Source organism: Glycine soja, chromosome 1, assembly GCF_004193775.1.
Source record: "Glycine soja cultivar W05 chromosome 1, ASM419377v2, whole genome shotgun sequence".
NCBI classification, from domain to species: domain Eukaryota; kingdom Viridiplantae; phylum Streptophyta; class Magnoliopsida; order Fabales; family Fabaceae; genus Glycine; species Glycine soja.
In genome coordinates, this window is record NC_041002.1 from 34,322,535 (window position 1) to 34,347,391 (window position 24,857).

General features: G+C 33.5%; 2 protein-coding genes and 1 long non-coding RNA gene across 3 annotated transcripts; 2 read left to right on the plus strand and 1 right to left on the minus strand.

Annotated features, from left to right (window-relative positions):
* Positions 1-5,962: 5,962 nt before the first annotated feature.
* On the minus strand, positions 5,963-9,649 carry LOC114415035 (hsp70 nucleotide exchange factor fes1-like). The gene is made up of 6 exons (XM_028379538.1): positions 9,372-9,649; positions 8,531-8,673; positions 8,374-8,424; positions 7,308-7,529; positions 7,116-7,218; positions 5,963-6,879 (listed from the first exon to the last, which is right to left on the minus strand). The coding sequence occupies exons 1-6, from the start codon at positions 9,455-9,457 to the stop codon at positions 6,324-6,326; spliced, it is 1,161 nt and encodes a 386-aa protein (XP_028235339.1). The 5' UTR covers positions 9,458-9,649; the 3' UTR covers positions 5,963-6,323.
* A 10,726-nt stretch (positions 9,650-20,375) lies between these two features.
* On the plus strand, positions 20,376-21,367 carry LOC114366893. Its single transcript, XM_028323957.1, has 5 exons — positions 20,376-20,563; positions 20,672-20,743; positions 20,847-20,919; positions 21,015-21,110; positions 21,197-21,367. The coding sequence occupies exons 1-5, from the start codon at positions 20,376-20,378 to the stop codon at positions 21,293-21,295; spliced, it is 528 nt and encodes a 175-aa protein (XP_028179758.1). The 3' UTR covers positions 21,296-21,367.
* A 2,273-nt stretch (positions 21,368-23,640) lies between these two features.
* Positions 23,641-24,647, plus strand: LOC114404962. The gene is made up of 3 exons (XR_003665161.1): positions 23,641-23,914; positions 24,093-24,337; positions 24,534-24,647. It is a non-coding gene; the product is annotated as an uncharacterized LOC114404962 (long non-coding RNA).
* The last annotated feature ends 210 nt before the right edge of the window (positions 24,648-24,857 follow it).

Sequence of the window (24,857 nt, forward strand, 5' to 3'; positions counted from 1 at the left end):
CCTGATATTTGAAAATTTTTGTTTTAGATCCTTGCTGTCAGTTAAGTGATGACGTGTCCGTTAAATATTTGATAGTGTGATTTGTGACAGCTCAAAAACCACCAGTATTTGTTTCAAAATCAAATTTAAATTTTTTGGTAGTTAAAAACCGCTAGAATCATTTAAAGTAAAAACCAACAACAACAATTTTTTTAAAAAGTAAAAACCTTCCAATTAACCCACAAAATTAATATTTTTTAAAATTACAGAAAAAGTCAATAAACCCCCAAATAAGGACATTGTCATTTTGCTCGGGGTGCACCACTTTGGTGAAGTTTCTATCAATAATGTTGCGTCGTAGAGAGCTTAGGGTAAGTTTGGGACCCTTCAAACGGCCACCGCATCATCTTCACCATCAAAACGGTGTTGTGTCATTGATCAACGTTTAAAGGGAAAAGAGAGAGAAGAGAGAGAGAGAGAGGTTTTTGGAGAGAAAATGAAAATGAAATGAAAGTGGGATACAAATACAAGGGGAGGGAAGGGTTGGGGGCTCTTTGTGCTCTGAGGGTATCGTTGGTGGCTTCCATAGCGAGGGATAGAACTTCACCAACGTCGTCGAGGGCCAGAACTTCACCACATCAAGGGCCACGGCGAGAGATTCATCGGCTACGGCGAGGACACCAACGTCGCCAACGAAAGCTTCCACACCTACGACACCAATGTCGTTGGTGGCTCTGGCGAGTTCAAAAACTATTCCAGTAACTCCAACATCCTCGACTTGTGATTTGCCACCTACTCTGACAGCACTGATGGGAGAACACAATCGCTGAGATGAACATTACCGAACAATTCCGAACTCGCTGGATCTCCAGCTTTTGCTTTGAATTTTGGGGGTTTTGTTAAGGTTAGAGAAATTAGGATTTTGCAGATCTAATTAATTAAAAAAATGGGGAAATTGAAGGGATTAAGAGAGAATTAGTTCATGAGAAGACATAGAACCAATAGAGGAAGATGATGGAGAAGGAGTGAAGGAGACATATTCATTTTAAATTTGGTTGAGGAATGGAAGAGATGATAGAGAGAGAGAGGAGAAAAAGAAAGGGGGAATAGGAGAGAGAAAGCAATTTATTTTAAATTTGATTTTGAAACAAATACTGGCAATTTTTGAGCCATCACAAATCATGCTATCAAATATTTAATGGACACATCATCACTTGATTAACGACATGGATCTAAAACAAAAGTTTTCAAATATCAGGAACCGATTCGAAGGAAAAATTTATCAGGGATCAAATGCTAAAGTTGGGTATATATTAGTGATCAAAAACATATTTAAGTCTAAAATTTTATACTGGTTTGTCTTTACCACTGAGATACATCTAGTTCTTGGTCAACCACTAAGTTCCACTAACTTCTCAAGGTTACAAATATTTTTCACTGCCACTTCTGGCTCTTACAAACTAAGCTTATAGCCAAGCTTGAACAACCTAGTATTCTTTGTCCTACCAAGCTAGTGCTAGCTATAATACAAATAAGAATATTTGTTGTTTGGTTGGCTCATTGATTAGTTCTTAATCGTCTTATTGATGAATATGCAATCTAAACACGTAGTCTTTTCTCTCAAGATGTTCAAGGTGTTTTGAGAGCTTTTGAACTTTGCAAAGAATTTACAGAAAGCTTTACAAGAAGAATTCAAAATAATAGTGCATGGGTTCGTAACTTCATCTCTTCAAAGCTTATGGTATTTATAGGCATTATTCTTCAAGTGTTTGTTGTCTCTAAACAAATAGATTTCTTTACTTGATCTCACGTCTGAAGATGCAACTGTTGGGTCATTAAATGCACATCATCTTCATGCCGGAAAACCATTTTCTTTAGATTGGTTGAAGAATACTTCAACATAAACCACTTGCATTTTGTTAGAGTAGGTCTGTCACAGTAGGGCGTGTCTTTTGATACTGTTTGAACTCCAAAGTGTTGATCGTTTCTTTATTCTTCCAGGATTTCGATAGATCCTAGAAGAATGTCATATAAGACAATTTGTGCAAAACGAATCACAAACACAAAGTATTAAATGAAGTCTTAATTGCATCCTTAAATGTTGTATCAGATCATAACAAATGTATGCTTCTATTTGAAACTTCAAACACAAATTTGATGTTTACAATCTAATTGCTCATAAGGCATAGATTTTAATCTTTATATTTATTTGCATCTAATCAAAATAATTAAGATTCCTGGTTCATCTTAAGACACAAATGTCTTATGGCTTAACATTATTTTCCTTCCTTGAATAACATAACATAGTGGAGGAATTGGAATGGGTGTGGAAGATAGACAAACCACTCCCATAACTTTTCTTGCATACACATCAACCACATATCGAGGAAAAAAAAAGATAACAAGTGCATTAGATTAGGTTGCTTCCGAGAAAAAAAAAGTTAATTAAATTAAATTAGGCTTAAATATATTTTTTTATTCCTAATAAATATTCAAATTTTTGTTTTTGCTCCTTAATAAATTTTCGTTTTGCATTGAGTCCCTAATAAAACATCAAGTTTTTTTTTGTCCTTGACACTTATTTTTATAAATTAGCGAATTTTGTGTTTCATCTATGCTAAATTTTTTCTATTTTTCATTATTCAAGACTAAACAAAATATTAAGGACCAAAAACAAAAATGTTGTTTTATGAGGGACTCAATGCAAAACAAAATTTTATTAGAAAGCAAATACTAGAGATCTAAAATATATTTAAGCCATTAAATTATGTTGGTACAGTAAAATATTGTTAATAAACATAGACTCAATCTAAATTTATTACTATAAGGCATTTTTAGTTTAAACCACATGTATCTTTTACCAATGATAATATTATTCAAGCCGGATAGAACCATTATTGTAACACCTTAAATTCTAAACCAAAAATGTTCTTGAAAACGCTTTAATTTAATTTATTTTAGAAATACGCGTCATTTTTTTTAATTGTTACTTACAAATAATAAAAACATCTTCCTACTTTTTTTAAAACAAAATGTGTTAGTCGAAAAATGCTAAATAGTTGCCTCGAATTAAAATAATTGCAGATATAGAATAACTCAATTTTCATACATAAATAAAATAAAACTAGTCGTGTCTCAAAAGAAATGTATAGATACAACCCATAATGGTATGTTAACAAGCAAAATACATTTTACACCCTTGCTACAACAAATTACATGCCCTTGGAGAAAATTCTCTCAAAATACATCAAAATCAATAAAAAAAAAATTATGGCCAGATCAGACAACTATCACACTAGAAGTACTAAACTACTAAGATGTGTCCTAAGTCGGTTCCAACTACAGTACAAACTCTTTAAATTAATATTTGGTAAATTAATAAACTCTCTAAAATAATAAATTCGGTCCCGACTTGGGCCAATGTAAAAAATTGAAAAACTCGATAAAATAATAAGATAATAATTTTCCGTGAGATCCCTTTATAATTTTCGATCCCAAGAAAATCATAAATTAATAATTCATAGAAACTGAAAAAAATATATTACACTCTATTGAAATATGATTCAATAGTTGTCTGTTTTCCTTCAAAGTTCAAGTCTATTTGGAGTTCATCTCTAACTTTTTTTATTGCATCCAATAGCTCAGGTGTTGTATTTTTGTATTATATCATAAAGTTGTGAAAAGTGTTCGACGCCATAAGTGCTTCCTCGGTATTTACTGTATTTCAAAAGTCATTATTGATTTTCAATGCATATGAACACAATAGTTACTAATTTACGTTGAGTCCCAAGGTCGCTGCAACGTAATTCTAAGAGGCATAGACTAATTTGTCTTTTTGTTTGGTATGTATAGTATAATTACTTAAAAACTCTTTAAATTAATAATTATTAATTTATCGATATATTAATAACTTTCTAAATTAATAAATTTCTCTGGTCCTATCATTATTAATTTATAGAGTTTTAACTGTACTGTAAAAGTTCCTGGTACTCCTCGATCTCCTCGGATGACATGTCTAAATGGTCTCTTCGATCATCTTTAACATCCACTAGGTGCACTCTCTCCACATTGTATTGGTGAATGTTGCTCTGCCCATCATACTCCACTAGAGTCAACAAGAATTGGCTTTTCCAATCCGAAATACAAGCTAGAATCTTTATAATATTGGAGCTCTAGGCGAGATGTGACTCCAATGAGATGTAGTAGGTCAGTGTGTGGTCTATGGTAACAGGTACTACATCCGATCTATCTGTTGGCACTAAGTGGACTCAAGTATGACAAGTGTAATGCGTAGTCCATAGTCCATGTTACTATGCATGACCATACCCACTCTCTTGCAGCTATGCCAAGCCGCAGATGCCTTGGTGTCCTCGGCATTGTTAGTACTTGAAAGTTGTTGGTTGTAGGGACAAGTCCTTTGCTCCTCAAACGTCACAAACAAATAATCAGACAAAGAATAAGTACACCCTATTTAACCACTACGTGTGATTTCTCCAAAGAAACAACACTCTCGAGATCCTAAGCGCATTACTAGCACACTCATCACCTATTAGGGCCCAACATCTGCCACCAATTCTCCAAGTCTATCACATAGTCTTACATATTTCTGTGGATGACAGTCGGGAATGATTGTCACATACGACACAATGTACATCGATCCCTAAGCTCCTAACTAAAAAAACATGGTCTCAGGGCTCGTCAAGAGTAGCAAAGTAAGGCATATGAGTTACCAGTGCCAAATGAGTGCACCAAATCCCCCAAGTTAGTCTAACCTTTCCGCCCACTATATCCAGTGTATCTTTGTTTGATCATCCACTTTCTCAACGTAATCTCACCATCTCATAGAAGAAATATAACCATTGATTCCTTACTCGCTATCCAGTCATCTTGACTTTTGTCACTACATCGTATGCGTAGCCTTCATGTCACATGCAAAGAACATGTACATTAAAACGAACAAGAAAGAGAGACAAAACTCAAGCCTACATACTATTCTCAAGAAATCAATCGGGACCCCTTAAGCAGAAGAAACCACTTATAACACAAAACAATCAAACAACATAAAGGTTGTAATTTCAACCATCCACATTCATAACAAACAATTTGTTGAAGGTCGGACACCCCCGAATAAAAATAGTAATATACAGAAATATACACAACAGAATATAAATCGCACACCAAAAATATAATTTGTCAAAGTTCACACTCACAAGTCTTATCATTCACCAATAATAATAATAATAGTAATGCATGCATCTTAGTGATTACAATCACCACAACTCCAAAGCATACATTAGTCATTAGATCTTGCAGTTTATTTCAACAATAATATGACAGTTAAATCAATAGTTCCAAAAAATAAACAATTCTAAGGTAACTTATCCAGAGGCATGAATTCCAATGTTAAGCTGTCTACTGTAAAACACTACTCTGTCGCTCAATTTTATAAAATTTTGCTCCTAACTTATTCTCAATGTTCTAGGAATCGATTTTTCATGAATCATATACCCTATATTTTCATACCTAACAAAATTCTCCTCCCTAAAACACAATTGAACTGGTTTTCCTTGCTCCATCGACCATCATGCACCCAAATCCATCACCATAAACATGTTTTGTTCCACTCTAACTCTATTGCACCACTTCCACCAAAACCCTCGAATCCATCATCCCCTTTAACTAGAGAACTAACTCCCTTACAGAGTTACGGCTGTGGTTGCTTACAAAATAAGGATTTGCAAATGGATAGAGAAAATGGTGCACCGAAAGAACATTTCTCACATAACCTTCATGATTTTTGAATAAGAAAAAACTTGAATAATGCAAGTTTACACGCTCATATTCTCTCGTATCCTATGAAAATCTTGTTGGAGAGGATAACTAAGTAACTTAAACTATATACCAACACACAAAAAAAGGTCAAAATAAAAGAGAGAATTGAACACACATGCACCAAACATGAGACCATTATAAAATCAGTCCATTTTCTATCATAACTATCATAACTATCATTCTCTCTTTTTATTCACTAGAAACACACTGCCCAAACCCAAAATTGAAGGATAATGTGGACAAGTAGATCCTTTTATACATGTAAGAGTGGGACTGTAACATCTAAACAAGTATTTAAAAATATCAAGTGCAAAAAATTGAAGGCATTCACCGCTGCAATGGAAGGCTAGTTATAGTGTCACATACCATGAGATCATTCTTGAAATACAATGGAAGACCAATCTAAGGTGAGAAAAGAAAGGGGAAAAAAAGAGCCTATATGAAATTACTTGTATGATAAGATAGAAAGAAAGCACGGCAAAAAAAAAACAGAGCAGAAAGCATCCAAGCTTTCAGCTATTAGCATTTTCTCTATTTGAACCTTGGTTGTTAGTGTCTGCAAGAGAAGGCCCTGACCCTAAAAGCAAAGGGATCTCTTTCTTTTCATTGTTTGAGTCTTTCTTGGAAGATGGATTCGCAGTCGAAGATCTAAGAGGAGGCTCAAAAAATTTGCTAGCAACATCTGGAGGGGGTGCATCTTCACCTGGAAGCACAAGAAGACCTTTCTCTCGAAGAGAAGATGGCTCGTTGAAGCAAGTGCTCCACAGGGAGTCCACAAGTTGCCTCTCCTCCCTGACTACACCAAGGTCCTCAGCTGACATTAAACTGATATTGTTTATTCGTTCTTGAAGAAGTTGCTTCATCTTCTCACTGTCTTCCTCATTGCCATCCTTGCCATCTTGAGTATTGCGAGCAAGCTCAAGAAGGCCCCGAAGGGCAGCTTCTCTGACATCTGAATCTTCACTTGAGGCAAGGTGCATCAACAGTCGAGGAAACCCAAGCTCATTCACGATGTTGCAGTCTGAATTATTCTCATGCAACAGGTAATGGGTCAAGTTGAGAGCTTTCCTGAAAGATTATAAAAATAACAAGTCAGAATTCAATTTTCCCCATTTAATAACGAGGGTTGAAAAATCTCTAAACTAATCAAGTCGGTATCATCATATGACATTGAGCCATTATAATTAAACTATAACATACAGAACCAATAATGAGGATATAACATTACATTACAAATTACTTTTAATTGATATCTTCCAAGGGAATACCACAATTAGAAACTTTTCAGAGAAAACCCTTATTACCTTTGAAATCTCACATTTTCAGAGGCTAGTGCATCTTTCAAAGCAGCATACCCATTTGCCAAACGAAATACAGTAATGCCTTGTTTGTTGTGCCGGATTAGTGCTGTCAAGTTGTTCCCAAGAATAGAAAAATCAGTACCATTTAATCTCAAGAAACAAAATATCAAAACTTCAAAGTATAATATTGCATACAAGATATTGCACCCAGTGCTTTAGTTCTAACAGTCACATCAGGATCTGAACTGAAATTAGAAATAAGAGGTTCAAAGCCATTTGCTTCCATAACAAGTTGCTGACTTCGAGGATTATTCTGGACTATTGTGGTCACAACATCAGCAGCCTTTGCTCGAATATTGGCATGAGAACTCTTTAGGTAACCAAGAAGAGGAACCAAGCCACCAATTGAATGGAGATCTGGTAACAGGTAATACCAAGACATAGGTGAGACATAAAGGTGTTGAATCATAGAAAACACAAATCCATTAACCAACCAATTATCAAAGCAAAATGCTAGGAACACACCAACTAACACAAGCTTTCAACATACTCTCTTATATGATGAAATTTATTGAAAATAACAAAAGTCACCGACTAACACAAGCTTTGAACATACTCTCTTATATGATGAAATTTATTGAAAATAACAAAAGTTTGTGGGTCTCACATCATATTAAATGTTTCTCTCTTGATTTTGTAGTTTTCAATAAATTTTAACAAACCAATTAGAAAGGGTGTGTTTGAAGGACTGTATTCGAAACATTCCTCATTATCAAAACACCAACAATAAAGCAAATGCAAACAGGAACAATGTGAAGACTAACAGCAGAAAAATCAAATTTCAACAATGGGAACTATTGTCATGATCGCATGGAAAATAAGAGAACAAAAACAACTAGAATACTGAGGAAAGTTATGAGTCAAAATTTCTCAGAAAAAGCATGACAAAAGAAAAACATCTTCACCATGAAGCCAGAACAAATAAACCTAAATTCCATAATAATTTGAAACAAGTGATTATTATCCATTCAACACTGACCCCTGTATTGCCCATATTTGAAGAACTTCATCATCCAGCGAACATCGCTGAGACAGCTTCTAAAAATCCCAGTAATGAATTAAATCATGATCCCCAAATATATGTATGAATTCCACATAACTACCATAAACATAAGCAAGACAACTAAGTGCTTCAATAACAGCATTCCTATTCTCATCAACAAAGTCAAATGCATAACAATTCAAAATCCTTAAAACTCACCATTGGCCATGTCAATTGACTCAACATGCTCTTGCAACTCATCCAACATATCTGCAAAAAATTAAAGTTGGCATGAGGTTATTAAAACCAAACATTAACACAAAATAAACGGCAGTTTATTTCTAATTAGTCTTGCGCATAGGTAAATGTAGAATACCTTCAATGTCTGCAGGGGTAACTCCTTGGTCTTTCAAGACTTGTTCTGGAGTTTGCATCACAAGTGTGATCTCTTTCATACGTTTTACAACATCAATGGTCTGTGACTGCATCGCTTCCATAAACCATCTCCGATCCTCCTCACTACAAAATCATAAAAATCACAAAATCAAAAGCAAGTCTACTTGTATTAATTTCAGCCTCCGTATTAAATTTTCAAATTATTTTATTCATAGGAATCGAACTTAACTACCAGATGTTTATAACAACTCACGCATACTCAACCAATTGAGATAGACCAAAATGGGTATACAATTTTGCAACAAAAACTATGCAAATATATCATGTTTAACTACAGCTATAAATTAACAAAATCAAATCATAGTCAAATGAATATTATTAACACAAGCCTCTCGACGTTTAACTACAACACACCTTTTTATTTTCAAAAACATTAAAATTTTGCTAATGACTACCACCAAGAAGAAAAGAAACTATAACTATACAATCACAAATTTACAAAATCAGAACACAATAATATCAATTCAAATTCAACCACACGATCCATGTTTCCCCCTCAAAGAATAAAAAAACTACAGAACCACAAATCACAAAATCACACCCTATTCTACTACTAATCAGTAACTCCACGAATCACAATTAAAAAAAACATATTTTTCATTCAAAAATCAAATTTTGAAACATGGGTATGCGTTTTCCAGCAACAAAAAACTAATGAAAACGGAAATTTCATAGTTTTATTAACCCAAATCATCACAAAGAGGGATAACACAGCTTCAACTCAACAGAGTTAAAAGAAAAAGTGAAAATTGAATTTGGACCTTAAATTGCGAGTGGGGCGAGTCCCATCGGAATGAGCAATGCTCCATTTGAGCAACCCGTCCCAGTTGGGTCCTTCTTTGGCCATTGGAATGATTAGAGAGAGACAAAACAAAACAAAACAAAAGCAACGTTGTATAGTTTTTGTAAGAGGATTTAGGAATGGGAAGTGAAGGGATTTAGATATATAGATTCAGCAACGTGTGTGTGAAAGGATTCGGGAAGCGTCTCAAGAATTCGGGAGGGTTGTGGAAACGAGGAAAAGGGAAAGAAAGAGGAAAGTAAAAGTCAAAAGTGGGTTCTGTGTGTTTTATAGGAGTTGGGTTGGGAGCCTGTGATGTGATTATGGGCTTGCTATGGATGGCCCGGGTCCATAATATGTTAAGGGAATAAAATTCTTGGGGAGTTACTTGATGCACCCAGCAGGTGTGGTGAAAAGACATAAATGCCCTTCACCCTAATAATATAAAAGGCTCACTTTCATCTTTTCTACGCTCCATTTGCTTCGTCTTCTCTTCTTTTCTTGGTGTCGTTTCTTTCTCTTCCTCTCTACATTTGCTTCTTTGTCTTCCTGTCACCGCCATTGGTGTTGCTGTTTGTTCCACTTCTAGTCATCGTTTATCTTCCTCTATTGTAGTGACGGTTGTTGTTGGTGTCGTTTCTTCCTATTCATATTAGGGACTGTTGCTGTTGGTTGGAAAATCTTCTTCGAGGTTAGTGATCCTCCCGCGTTGAAGTTTTTTTTGTTGATGTAATGAATGATTTTTTGTTATCTTGAGTTTGTTGCATGATGATATTTCTATATGTAATTGTTTTTTTGGTGTTTGTTGTTGTTGTCGGTTTATTTTGAAGCCTTGCTGGAAAAAATTGCGTTTTGTCAACAAAAACCCATAGTGATCCATATGGTTCATACAGATCACTGATCCGTATGGGTATTTTTTAATATTTTTTTATAATCCATACTAATTATTGTGTATTTTAATTTTTTTAAAATTAAATTTTTTATAAAAAAAAAACTTTGTCATACGGATCAGTATAGTTCATACGGATTGTTAATCCGTATGAATCATACGAATCACTGGTTGTTTTTTGTAAACCATACGGATCACTGATCCGTATGCTTTTTTTAAAAAAAATTATTTTTTAACCCATACGGATCACTGATTCGTATGGTTTTTTTTTTAAAAAAAAATTTTAACCCATACGGATGGTTTTTTTTAAAAAAAAACAAATTGTTTAACCCATATGTATGGTTTTTTTTTTAAATTTTTTTTATAACTCATACGTGATCCGTATGATTTTTTAAAAAAAATTATTTTATAACCCATATGGATCATCGTATGGTTTTTTTTTAAAGAAATTTATAACCTATACGAATCACTGATTGGCACACGGAGAGCAACTCATTTTAAAGTTTTTAAGGTACTCATTAAAAGAACTCTCATTGGGGCAGTCAACCAAACTCCCCCAAACCTCCATCACATAATCCCATGCATTCTTTTGAGCAACTAGGGTTTTGCACTTTGCCTTGACATTCTTGTCAATGTGGAACAGACACAACAAGTTCATAGCATCCAGGAATACATTTTTTACTGCATTCATCAAAGACAAATCTCTGTCAGTCACAATAACTCCAGGGAGTGCATCAGCTCTCATGAAAAGACCTCGAAACCGCTCTAGAGTCCAAACAACATTATTAAGATGTTCTCCTTCCAAGTAAGCAAAACAAGTGGAAAATGTCATTCCTGTTGGTGTAACACCAACAATATCAAGCAACGACAGTTTATACCTATTTGTTTTGTAGGTACTATCGATCAAGAAAACCAAATTACAAGAATTGGTTAACTTTACTGCATCAGGATGACTCCAAAACAAGTCATGTACAACATTATCATCCTTTACCCTATGCCAGTGAATGTACTGATCTCGATCAAGCAGCAACTTCAATTGTTGCATTTCGGTGTTACTCCCTCTTATGGAAGAATGGTAAGCATGTCTGGCATTGTAAATTTGTTTGATTGTTGTATAATTGTTGTCATCTTGCTCCTTCAACATTAACAAAATATTTCTTGGCTTCACCATGGACTTCGTCATATCAGCAACAACATTCTTCTCATCCTTTGTCACTCAACCTGCATACAGATGCCCAACCAATGACTTTGCCATTTTGTGATTGTGAATCCCACAAATTAACTTCACCACCCAGCCGTCTCCTCCCGAAACTTGCTTCGCACACAACTTAAACGGGCATCCACATTTTCTACTGCCAGTGCATGCTCTAACCAAATTATGTTTCTTAGGCATTTACTCCTCACTCCTTTCACAAGCTATCAACAGAAATGAGGCTCTTCCTCGAACACCGGTATTGGTGTCGGACCTCATCATAACGGCAACAAATCCGATGTCATGAGCCAACGATCGAGCTCATTGTAAGACTTCCTCACGGCTACCAAACAACTACAACATAATTCAAATCAAGTTTGCCATGAGTAAACATCTATGTAATATAATTCCTATACCAACAACAACAAATTGCACAAATACCTCAAAAGTATTAAAGGCATCAGAGCAATCAACTTTAACGCCAACATCTTCCTCATTTTTATTGCACAAATACCTCAAAAGTATTAAAGGCATCAGAGCAATCAACTTTAACACCAACATCTTCCTCGTTTTTGACATTCATTTCAACTTCTTCAGACATCATACATCTACTGGTCTTCATTCATCTTAATAAAACATTTAACAAATTCAATCTCAATTCACACAAATATAGTTGTTTACACTAAATATTTTATAGAACTTTTTCATTAAAATGTCATACAAATCTAATAAATACATAATCATTCTCATATAAATTTATTTAATTATTAATCATTACTATATCAATTTTTAAGCAATGTATTATTACAACAATTAGTAAAAACATAAATTAACTAAATTATTAATAATTAATTTAACAATTAAAAAAAATCCGTATGGGACATATAGATCACCAATCCTTATGTTTTTCGCGTACCTCTTCTTCTTTGGCAACGAAAAGTGACCAAAATCCACCGTATACTCCTCACCAACGCACGTACACCATTGGAGAACAAATGCGCTTCCAAACGGCCCTTAATGAAAGCAACACACACTGACTTACAGAAATTTTTTGAAAAAAAAAATGGCGCTGCAGAAATAAAAAAACCATATTGCTATTTATAACCGAAATGTCCCATACGGATTGGTGATTCGTATGTCCCATACGGATCACCAATCCATATGTTTTTCGCGTACCTCTTCTTCTTCGGCAACGAAAAGTGACCAAAATCCACTGTGTACTCCTCACCAACACATGTACACCACCGGAGAACAAATACGCTAGCAAACGGCCCTTAACGAAAGCAACGTACACTGACTTACCGAAATTTTTTGAAAAAAAAAATGGTGCTGCAGAAATAGAAAAATCATACTGCTATTTATAACCGAAAATACCATTTAGGAAATTTTTTGGGTGCCCTAACAAAAATGAAGGGTGTCCCAAACAATTCCAAAATTCTTGATAGAGATTAGATATATCTCCTCGTTTTTCTTTTACTACTTAGCCCTTATAATATAATAATATACAATAATTAACTTATTTAGTGTATTTTTTTATCTTCTAGTTTATCTTCTTATCTCTTAAGGACTTCTATAGCCGTTAGGATATGATAAAATAAGGCAATTATCCTATCTAGTTGGTATATATATATATATATATATATATATATATATATATATATATATATTTATCTAGGAGATAAAAGACAAATTAATCTTATTTGGAGCTCGTTTGGAATAGTTTTATATTTTTATATTATTAGTTAATCTTCTAATCTTTTGTATAACATTATTATATTTTTACATGTATGACACAATGGTGGATCCAAAAACTTTCTTTAGTGAAAACAAAGAAATAATTTATAATATTTTTATATAAAAATATTTCAATTTTTTTTTATAAAAGACACAATTTTATGATAAAAAACTATAATACCTAAAATTTTATGAATTTAAAAGTATAAAATTAATATAATTTATTTTATTTTTTATTTTTACATTCTTTTATTTAAAATAATTATTTAATATGGGCAATATCTATTTTTATGGGATAAAAACAATAATTATTCAATATATTTAAATAAAAAAATTACTTTGTGCCCCATAACTTGCAACATGCATCCACCACTATGTATGGCTACACGTGATATAACCAAATGAGTTGAATAATCAAACTCCATAAAGTTGTATCTTCACTGCATTCTACAGAACTATGAAATATTCTTCTTGCACTACTAAAGAAACTTCATTTTACGACGCACTTCCTAAGACGGTTATTCATAACCGATTTAGAATGTGCGACAATGGTATTTTTGTAATTAGGGGCAAAGTTTTTTGTTTTTACATCGAGATTTCTAAGACGGTTGTAAATAAACCGTCTTAGAATGGTAGAGCATGGCATTTTTGTAATTATGGGAAACTTAAACAAAGACGGGTTTGCTAAAGGATCGTCTTTGTTTAAGCAACCCTAATTTAACTCGCAGGTGTGCATGCTGTCGGGGTCATCACTACTGAAACTTGAGCGCGTTGAGCTCGACTGAAAGATTACTTCTAAGTCCAGTTGTGTTCTCCGGTCGTCGTCATTAGCCCGATAAGTTTAGAACTCGCAGGTCAATGCAAAGGCATTTGTGTTAGCCTAAGCCAAGGTCATTACACTCTTCACCGCCATGTCCTACTCGTTTCTAAAATCCCCTCTGAGGCTCTCACCTCTGTCACTGACACACACATTCTAAGCTAGGCGGTAGTAAGCGCACGTGACCTGCATGGGTCCCGCTCATTTGCGATCCGGCCCGAGAGTCCGACCCGAGATACAAGCCCACGAAGCTCCTTCTAAGGGTCATTGATACACTCATGGCCGGCGAGGCCCGGATTAATGACCACTTATGGCAATGTCGTTCCTGTGTTTGTTTGTTTTGGATTTTAGGGATGAGAAGGGAAAAGGGTTCATTGCTTAGTGATGTCTTCATTCTCACTTGTAACCCTAGGTTGCTGTAGCGTAATAATACCTTGCGCATCCCCCTATTGTCCTCCTCTATTCTGTCATTGTGAAGTGTGTATTATTTCCGATGAACCAGTATGAATTATTATTTGCCTTTGGTTTATCTTTTTATTTTGAATATTAAGCTTTGTTGTTGGAGTATTATTTGCCTTTGGTTCTTGACCTGTTTTCCTGTTAGTTTATCTCTTCAGTGAGTGGTTTTTACTTGTTGGTTCAGGTTGGTATATCTGAAAGTGGGATTGATGATGCTGTTCAAAAGCTGGTTACATGTGGGTAAGGATGACATGGATTTGATTTGATAGTTGCTAGTGAACTAGTGATACTATATTTATTAAATGCAAATTCCGAATGTTCATTTTGTGCGCCATATAGATCATTGTAGCTAATTCTAGATAGATTGGAATGTATGTGTTAAATCTCAATAATAAATTTACTTGTTGACTTCCTAATTAACTTGTTGTAGACTTAGTACGGTGCTTTCATTGTGAAGGTATAAGGTTGGACGAGTGGAGCAATTAGAGACATCTGAAGAAGCAAAAGCTAGAGGAGCTAACTCTGTAAGTTTTGTCATCCTTGCAGTTGTGTTGGCTACCTAGTTTCAGAAGGTTCATGTAGATGTTTTCAACATTTGGTTGTGCTTGATGAGTTATGCTTCAACAATCATTATTTTATACACACACAGTCTGTAGCCTACTGTAAGTACACGAGAGATTTGTCCAAGTCTCTATTTCTTAAGTTAATATTGAATCCCATGTGTTAATTTTAATTTATCCACAATGATGTAGGGAACTTTTATGAAGTTTCTAATTGATATGGGGACTGTAAATTTGACAGGACATACAGTTCTCACAAATAACAATCTAAAAGGGGAGGTCCCAGCGAATGGTTCATTTTCATTATTTACCCCCATCAGGTTAGTACAAATAATTAAATTCTTATCTATGGTTATTGTTGAAGGATGAGCTCAAAATTTGGCAATCCCCTGTTCCATTTTGATGCCTGTTTATCATTGAAAATTGTTTAAAATTGGGTAAGATAATAACTTCAGGTAACAGCTTGAATTCAGAATATAACTGTAGCATGCGTAAGCCTAAATAAATTGTTACCATCATCTAGTTTTGGTACAGGCCAGACTAGCGTAGGTTTTTTCTACATATTTATTCTGTAGTTGTCAAAACTATTGAAAACTATTCAAATCATTTAGAAATAGGTTTTCGTAAGCCTAAATAAATTGTTAGTATAATCTACTTTGGGTTTAAAATAAACTTTGGTTACTCAGTTGCAGGTTTAATTAAGATTCCAGTAAAATACATATTCACCTCATAGTGTAAAACCCTGCAGCAATGCTATTATTGAAATGTACATATTGACAGAGTTTTATTGTGTAATTGTAATAAGGTCTATAAAATGTATCAAACATTGTATTCAATAGTGCTATCAATCAATCTCTCAGGATAAAAAGGCAACCTTTGGAATGCACCAACCAAAACCAAACGTGTAAGAATGTCATCAAAAGAAGTGCAAAATATATAAAAGATAGTTTAATTTGTTGTGAAACTGATATGGTGTCTAGATACAATCTCTTGGTCAGCGCATCACCCTTTTATGCTTTTGTTAGTAAAGTGTGGTGATCAATAAACTGGCTCCGCCAAGGAGAGGCAATGTAACTTGAAGAAACAAGTTTTGTTATTATTTTATTTTTTATAAATAAACATGAATAAATTAGTTAGGGACACAATGTTAGGTGCCATACTATAACTACATCCTGGGCTGATACATGTTTTCAATTGCATCCTGGGCTGTTAAAGTTGTTATAGATTACATAGGTTCCATAGAGTGTAAAGCTGTTACAAAATTGGTTACATAGTTTATAGGATTCATTGTGAATTGATATTTTAAAGAACTGAGCAGGTAAACCTTAGAAGGAGAATTCTCTGCTTTACTGATTGTCATACTGTCTACATCACAAAACTATTCTATCAGTTTCTCTGTTCTCTGTTTTCTCAGTACTCTTTTACATCTCATTTTTGGGGTTTGTGATAAATAATAATTTAGTTTGAACTGCAAGATGTCTTACCGGGGAACCAATGGGATAGAGGGTAGAATCATTAGAGAAATTGTATCTTTAGCAAACACAAAGTAGTAATTGTGGCATCAAGTACAGTGAGTGAATTACATTGCATGTAAAAAGATAATTTCATTCTATTTTCATCCAAAAATATATATGTAATATGTCGCACCACTTGATGCACAAAAGGGTAGTTTTCTAAATTTTATGAACTAGGTAAATTTAAATAATTATTTTTTGTTTATATTTATTAAAATCAATGCTTAATAATATTTATGTTATTAAAAAATGAATGTTTATGTTAATTTTTAAAATTAGTGTTTTTTTTTAATTTTTCAAGTTTTAAAATGGGTTATTGAATTTAAATAATTATTATTGTTTAATTAATTGTTATTTTTTAATTAATTAATTTGATAATTTTTTAAAAAGAAACCTAATTATTTTTTTAAAAAATTACATATATGTTTGTGCAAATTTAAATTTACATTATTTTTAAAAATTAATGTTTTGTTATTTTAAATTTTAATGTTTAAAGTATCATGATTTTTAAGGTTTTAATTGTCATTTAATTTATTTTTTTTTTCATTGTGTAATTAACTGATGTTTTTAAATTTTTAAATTTTAAATATATAATGTTTATTTTTTAATTTTACATTATATATATTGTCATATATTTCATGGCCCGTATGAAGTGGACATATGTTGCTAGAAGAAGGAAAAAAACCCCTCGGGGGAGGGAATTTAAACAAAATATTTATATATTTTTTTAAAAATGAATTAAGACTATATAATAAAAAAATAAAGTAAATTACACTTGTTGTTCTCCAAATTAGCGTTTATTATATTCATATCCTTATCTAAAATAACATTTCTTTTGCTTCTCTTGAACAATTATCGAGATTAAGTGTTAAGTTTTTATGAAATGTCCTAATAATTCCTTCTCAATCTCATACACAATCATAGAACCACTACTACAAAAGCAATTATTTAAGTCACGAGACCTACGACGGTTGTGCAAAACCGCCTTAATATAAGGCACGACTAGTCCTAATAATTTCTGTTTGTTTTTGTTGAATAATGTTAGAATAAATGAAAAACATCCAATTGTATCTCAATTATATGTTAAGATTAGTTCCATATTTTATTATTATCTGAATTACCTCCCAGGATTGGCTTTCATATTTCCTTATTATTGACAAGAACCAAGAGAGAACCAATCCTCAAAAACTAGCCATTGCAGTTGGAGAGCCCAAGGCCTTTTTAAATTGACACTCAAATCTCATATTTGTAATGTGGGACTCCAGCCCCATACCTTGCAATTGGATTCTAACAATTATCTCATGATTTGTTTCCTATTTAATTAGAATTATGATAGATTATTACTATAAATAAAAGTTAGTGCTTTATGTTTTATATTATATTGTAACATTTTATATAAAATCAAGTGAACATCAATTGGATTCTAACAATTTGAAGGTTAAATTCTCACTTTTTTAGTTAGGCAACATGTCACACACATTGCTATAGTATATTTAAAACAATAAATTAAATCTACAAAAGTATAGAAGATTAAATATTAAAACATAATAAATAAAATTAGAGTAGGGATAGTTGACACTAAATGAGAATTCAGAAGAAAAAAAAAACATGTCTACAAATGAGTTGAGTTCACAGCTTGACTCTAATACAAACTTTTCTTTTTTACTGGTATTCGACCCGAACCAAACTTATGAGCAGTTGTTAGCTCAGTTTGATTTTACATTATAACTATTTTAGATATTTTTATTTATTTATTCATTTACTTTGTACAATAAAATTAATTATTTCAATTTAATAATCAAAACCCTGAACCAGACTCGCTACCCTTTCATTGCAGCCTCGCATCTTTAGTTCTCTGCTTGCCGTCACCTTCGTCCTCCGCTGCACCTCCGTCGCAGTCCATTCCTCTCTCTTTCTTGGAGCACTCACTTTGTCTACGTAAGTAACCCTCACCCTTCTTTATTATTATTTCCACCAATTCGTTATCTGTTGCTACAATTCCTGATGCAGCAAATTGAATTTTGTTCGTTACTAAGGAAAATTACTTTATTCATATAGATCTCTGCTAGGGTTCACATTTGTTTGGTAATCTCTGCAAGTGCCTCTCTCGTCCTCATTGCGGTTCACATTCTCTGCCAGGTATCTATCTCTGCAATTTCAACTTTCAACATTATTACTCACTTGTTTCATTCAATTCATTGTTCCTATGTTAGATTTTTATGTCCCTTTAGACTATACTGTAAGTAAAACAGTCACATTGCTATAGTATATTTAAAACAATAAATTAAATCTACAAAAGTATAGAAGATTAAATATTAAAACATAATAAATAAAATTAGAGTAGGGATAGTTGACACTAAATGAGAAATTAGAAAAAAAAAACATGTCTAGAAATGAGTTGAGTTCGCAGCTTGACTCTAATACAAACTTTCATGTTGTACTCTATCCTAAGCACATGAAGCTTGCTGCATGCTTTTGTTACCCAAAACAGCAGGCTTTGAGTTCAACTTAATATTAATGTAATCGAACTTTTCATAAATTTAATATTATTATGATCCAAAAAATTATTATTAAATTTTAAACTAATCGAATCAAATTTCAATTCACTTTTGTTAGGTTGAGTTTGATAGGCCAACCTTTTATAATCCATTTTTCTCACATATACAATTCACAGGCAAACTGCAACTTAAATTGAAAAATAAAAGGAATCAAATTATCTCCCTCTACCAAACTTGTCAATCTCACTGTCATGTATCAGGCAAACATAAAAGCAAAGGCCAAAAACATCTCCTTGTTCCTTTCTCCTTTTTTTAGTGGGTTTCCTTTTTATTTTTTTTCTTTCCCTTCAAATTATAACCAGTTATTATAAAATCACAACTCTTTAAAAAAATGGATGGAGAAGATGGGAATAATTTTAGATTTTATTATTATTATTTGTCGAGGACTTGAAAATTTATTATCAGTAAGGAAGAAAAGTCCATAGTCAATAGGATGCGATCAAGAGTGAGTTATCACAAATTCAAATGCAACAGTCAGCTCCTTGTAGACCATCTATCCCTGATGTATTGGTTGCACGTGTCAGCACCAAAGAAAGCTGTGCCGAGGCTGCTGCAAATGTTGTTGCTAAGGAGCGGTCTACACTTGATGCTTCTATTGTGGGGTTATACATTGTGTGTGGTGATAGTACACAGGTGGTGGCTTCGGGAAAAATGTATGGAGTTGGTGGCATTATACACAATGTTGCTTATGCAGATGATGTAGTAAGGGTTTGTGTTGACACAATTTACGATGGTGACGCCAGTGTCCCGTTTCCCACTACAAAGATTCAGTATGTCAGGGACGCGAGTAGCACATTCATTGCATGGCCCAGACATCTAGTGAAGCCTATAACTGATGTAAGTAATATAATTATCGCCTTGCCTAATGTCATTTAATTTAATACACCATTTGTGATTAACTTTACTACTTATTTTCTTGTACCATATAGGATTCAAATCATAATGCGCGTTTGCCAGTTGGACGTCTTGGTGAGGCTGAGGTTGCAGCGGAACCTGATCCGTTGGGCGAATTGATGTAGACATTGTTTTACGTGTATAAGAGTCCAGTGGAAGTGCCGTGGGAGGCGACGCAATTTGGACTTCCTGATGTTGGGGCAAAATTTTTCATCACACATGCTGATCTAACGGAAATAATATCAGGTGACAAGTGTTTGAACATATCTATCCTGCAGCTGTGGACCATGTAAGTCATTTTTCTTCAACCTTTATGTTTGATTACGTCATAACCAACATTCTTGAATCTAAAACATTTACAATATTCATGACTTGTGTTGCAAATAGTTTTATGAATAACTGTGGTAGAAGCAAAGTTGATCAGTCACTATATGGTCTGTTGGAGCCTCAATCTATACACAATGCTAAGGACAGACGTGAACAATGCCAAGAATACATTCAAACATGGGTCAAGGAATCACAAAGGCAGTTGTACTTAGGGGCTTACTTGCATCAGTAAGTTGAACGGTTGTTGTAATTAAAGTCGTTTTTTTGCTTGAATAAAAACCTAATTGTAATTGTCAATTTCAAGGCACATTGGCAACTATTTGTTTTGTGTCCAAGGGAAAACACGGTTGTTTGGTTTTGTTCTCTGAGGAAGAAGCCAGATATTAACATCAAAGCCACAATTAACAGGTTCTATTCAAATATACAAATGATGGTCTGTGGAGGTAACTGTTGTTACATATACAGAAATAATGGTTGTCATATATATGGTTGTTTGTATTTTTTTTACTAGTGCAATGAAGACAATAACCAGTTCTTTCCAAGGCATGTCTAATCAAGCTGCACCTCGGTGGGTTGAACCAAAGGTTAGAAATTATTGAAGTTCTACCTGTTTCTAATGAAGTGTTTGTACATGTTGAAGTCTTGTATCTTAACTAACAATTTTCACTGTTCAATTTAGAGTCATGTCCAAACTGGAGCGTACGAGTGCGGATATTATGTCATGCATTGGATGTGGTGCATAGTGACTGGTGGATTGAAGGATGACTGGAACAAGGTATACGTAATGCATTGACTTACAATTGTAGGTTTTGTTAATATTTGTTAAGTTACTAATAATGTCATCAATTCTTAATTTTGTAGTGGTTTTCTGATGGATCACCGTTAGACGTGGAGGCCATCACCACACTTCGCCAAAAATGGGCAACATTCTTTTTAAGTATTAGGAAAAACGGATGCTAAAGAGGATTTTCATTATGTAGTAGAACATTTTTAGTGTCATTACATCATTTTGTTTAAAATTTCAAACAATTGTTTCATTTGATTATATGCAAGGCACAATTAAGGTCTCCATTGTTTATGCTTAAATTGTTTTAGTTTGTGGTTTTATTTTATTATAAAATATTCATTTTAATAGGATCAACGCAATTATTAGTTCATAGATTCCCTTGTCGGCCATATGAGCTCTCTATTACAAATGTTATTTGTTTGTCTACATGGTAATGTCTTAAGCAACATAGAAAGGTGACTTTTGTTAGGGCTCATGTTTAATTAATTTTAGCACTTGTTTAGCTTGTTTCAAGTGTGATGCACTTGTTTAGTGTACTTGCATGGTGCATGTTAAATAATCGAAAGAAACAGCTAACAACGTAGACTTGGATGGGCTCGTCGTTATTGGTGGTGATGACTTAAACACTAATGTGTGCCTTCTTGCCGAGAATTTCAGGTTTGTAGCTGAATTTTATTTCTGTTGTAATCTGTGTCTTAGGACATTTCCATTCATGAATATGCATAGTCATCCTGCAGGTTTATTTGCCATAGTCAATGGACTCTGTTTGCCCTATTGGCTTTCACTGTGCCACTGAAATCTCCGCTCTTCTTACTCCTCCTTCACCTCTTCAAGTTCAAGTAATCTCTTCATTCATATTATACACCTTTCTTAACCCTTTTCATTATGCTCTTTTCACTCTTGAGGAAGATTATCACAACCTTTTGTCTACAAGAGGGTGCAATGGTATCACTGTCAAACAGGATGGCAACTCTGGAAAAGGTTTTGATTTTTTTATTTTCAATTTTAATAATTCTGTCATTTGTTTATGTTCCATAAAGCTGTTAAATTTATATATACTTCATTCAAATTGTTTCAAGAGTTTAATCTTTATACTCTAATTGCCTACTAACTAACTTTGGTATGACTTTCAAGAAAGTTATTCTAAAAGTCCTCTGTAACTCTTATTGTAGATTGAATGAGAATGTAAAAATCCTCTATTACTCTTCTTTTAATATGTATTATAATATGTGTTTTTTCTGCAATTGGAGAACTGCAGGTTTATATGCAGACATGGACTTCAAAGAGTTATGCAAATATGGTGCCTGTATGTTTTTATTGTGCTCAGATTTGTGAATGTACTCAGATTTCTTGTGAATGTACTCAGATTTCTTGTGCCTGTATGTTTTATTGTTTCCATTTTACCTTTCTCAGTGAGGATTCAGTAATTTCATTACCCATTAAATTGACAGCTTAATTTTTAATGTAATGTAGGTTGACTGTGATGAGCACAAGAGTTTGTGCAGCAAATATGGAGTCTCTGGGTACCCAACAATTCAGTGGTTTCCAAAAGGATCTCTTGAACCCAAAAAGTGAGGAGATTTTTGTCTATTGGAATATAACATTGACACAATTTTATATCTTAATTCATAGTTATTTACCTGTCATTTCACATTTATCATTCCTTTTGCATTCAATACTTGATTTTGGAAAATTCCCATAGGTATGAAGGGCCACGCACTGCTGATTCACTTGCTGAGTTTGTAAATACAGAAGGAGGTACTGCTTGAGCTTTTGAAACCTTGTGCTTTAATTTCTATGAAGGCGAAGGCATTGTGATATTAACATGTTTGTGTAACTTCTGAGGGAATGTATTATCTTGAATTGGACATATCAGAAATTAGCCATCTTGCACCAGCTTTTGAAAAAAAGGAAAAATATTTTATGTAGGAAAGATGTTACCAAGCCACTAAACTTTTTGGTTTCATTCATATCTTACATGAACATCACTGTCTACACACTTTCCGAGTTTCCCTATATTTTTTAGTTATGGTGATGTTGAGGATAGGCATCAATACAATTTGGTTTTCCCTTTGTCTTCTATTATGTGCTTTTGGCTTGCAATTTTAATGGGATTTCCTGACTATTATGGTGATGTTGAGGATAGGCATCAATACTGTGAAGATTGCTACAGCTCCTTCCAATGTAGTGGTGCTTACATCTGAAAATTTTAATGAGGTTGTCTTAGATGAAACCAAAGATGTCTTGGTTGAGTTTTATGCACCCTGGTACTGACTAATAATTTTCGTATTGTTTCTATTTTTGTCTTCAATTCATGTTGTGGTTTGGACTAAAATTTGGTAAAACTTAGTTTTACATTACACACTGAATATTGTGAAAACACTCATACTGCTAGATCTAATAAATTTTGTGATTTTGCTAGGTGTGGACATTGCAAAAGTCTTGCTCCTGTAAGTATATCTTTGAGGATTTCTTGTAAAGTCTTACCCGAATGGAAGAGGAAGTTGAGAATCTGAAGGGTTCTGCCTCAAGGTAACTTAAATAAACATCATCCTTCTAGAACATTTGCTTTTAGTTATGTCACTTGAGAATAGTTTAATTTGCATTGTTGTGTTGCATATGTTCTGCAATCTTTGCCCAAAATAAGAAACTAGATGCGGTAATCTACTAATCCTTTTTTTTTTATCATTAGGCACGAGAAGATTTACTTGAAAGCTGCCAAGAATTACTTGGAAAAAGGTTCTGATTATGCTAAGAACGAAATCCAGTGCCTACAGCGCATACTTGACAAGGTAATATTCTCTTTCTTTCAGTCGAAGCAAACCTTGAAAGTTTTACTCACTCGTGAAATAATTATGAATATTATTTTTTTGTGGTAAATTTCAATTATTTGGTTGCAAAGTGAGATTAAGAATTGAATGCATAATCGTGCTACTCACTTGCCTATGTTGATTTGATTGATTGATGCAGCCCATTAGTCCTGCGAAGGCCGACGAGTTAACTCTAAAGAAAAATATCTTGTCGACATATGCTGCTTGACTTTTTGGTGCATCATTAACCATCTCTCATGGAAGCTCGTGATCAATCGCAGCTCCTGATGATTGTTTGACTTTGATATCGAAATTGCTCCTGAAGTGATGTTAGGCCTTCAATATGATGAAAAGATTGATATATGGTCTCTCGGCTGTATCTTGGCAGAGTTATGCTCTGGTGAAGTATGTTCTAATTTGCCTTTTTTATGATATTCATGAAATATATTTTTCTATGGCTTTAACATGAGCATGAAATTTATTTTTTTTCATATAGTTTAATCAGATTTTCGTTTTGGTAAGCTAATATAATTGAGGAATAAACATAATTTCAAAGAATTTTTTGATATTTACTCATGTTGAATTCTTATGTCTTTTGCAGGTGCTATTTAATTTCCAAATAATGCAGTTGTGATATGATTCTAGCACGCATGATTGGAATGTTGGTTCTATTGATATGGAGATGTAGCATATTATGAGTGTCGTTGATATGAACATTTTTTTAACTTTTTGTGGACTGTAGAAATTCATCCATAACAGGATTTCTGTTAAATAGATCATCCCCATTTATTGTTATTACTATTATTATTTGACTAAATTACAAATAAAATGTTTAATTTAATTTATTTTTAAAAATATTTAATATGATCATTTCTTCTAGAATGAAAATCTAGTATAAATTTGCTTTGACAGACTTATTAATTTC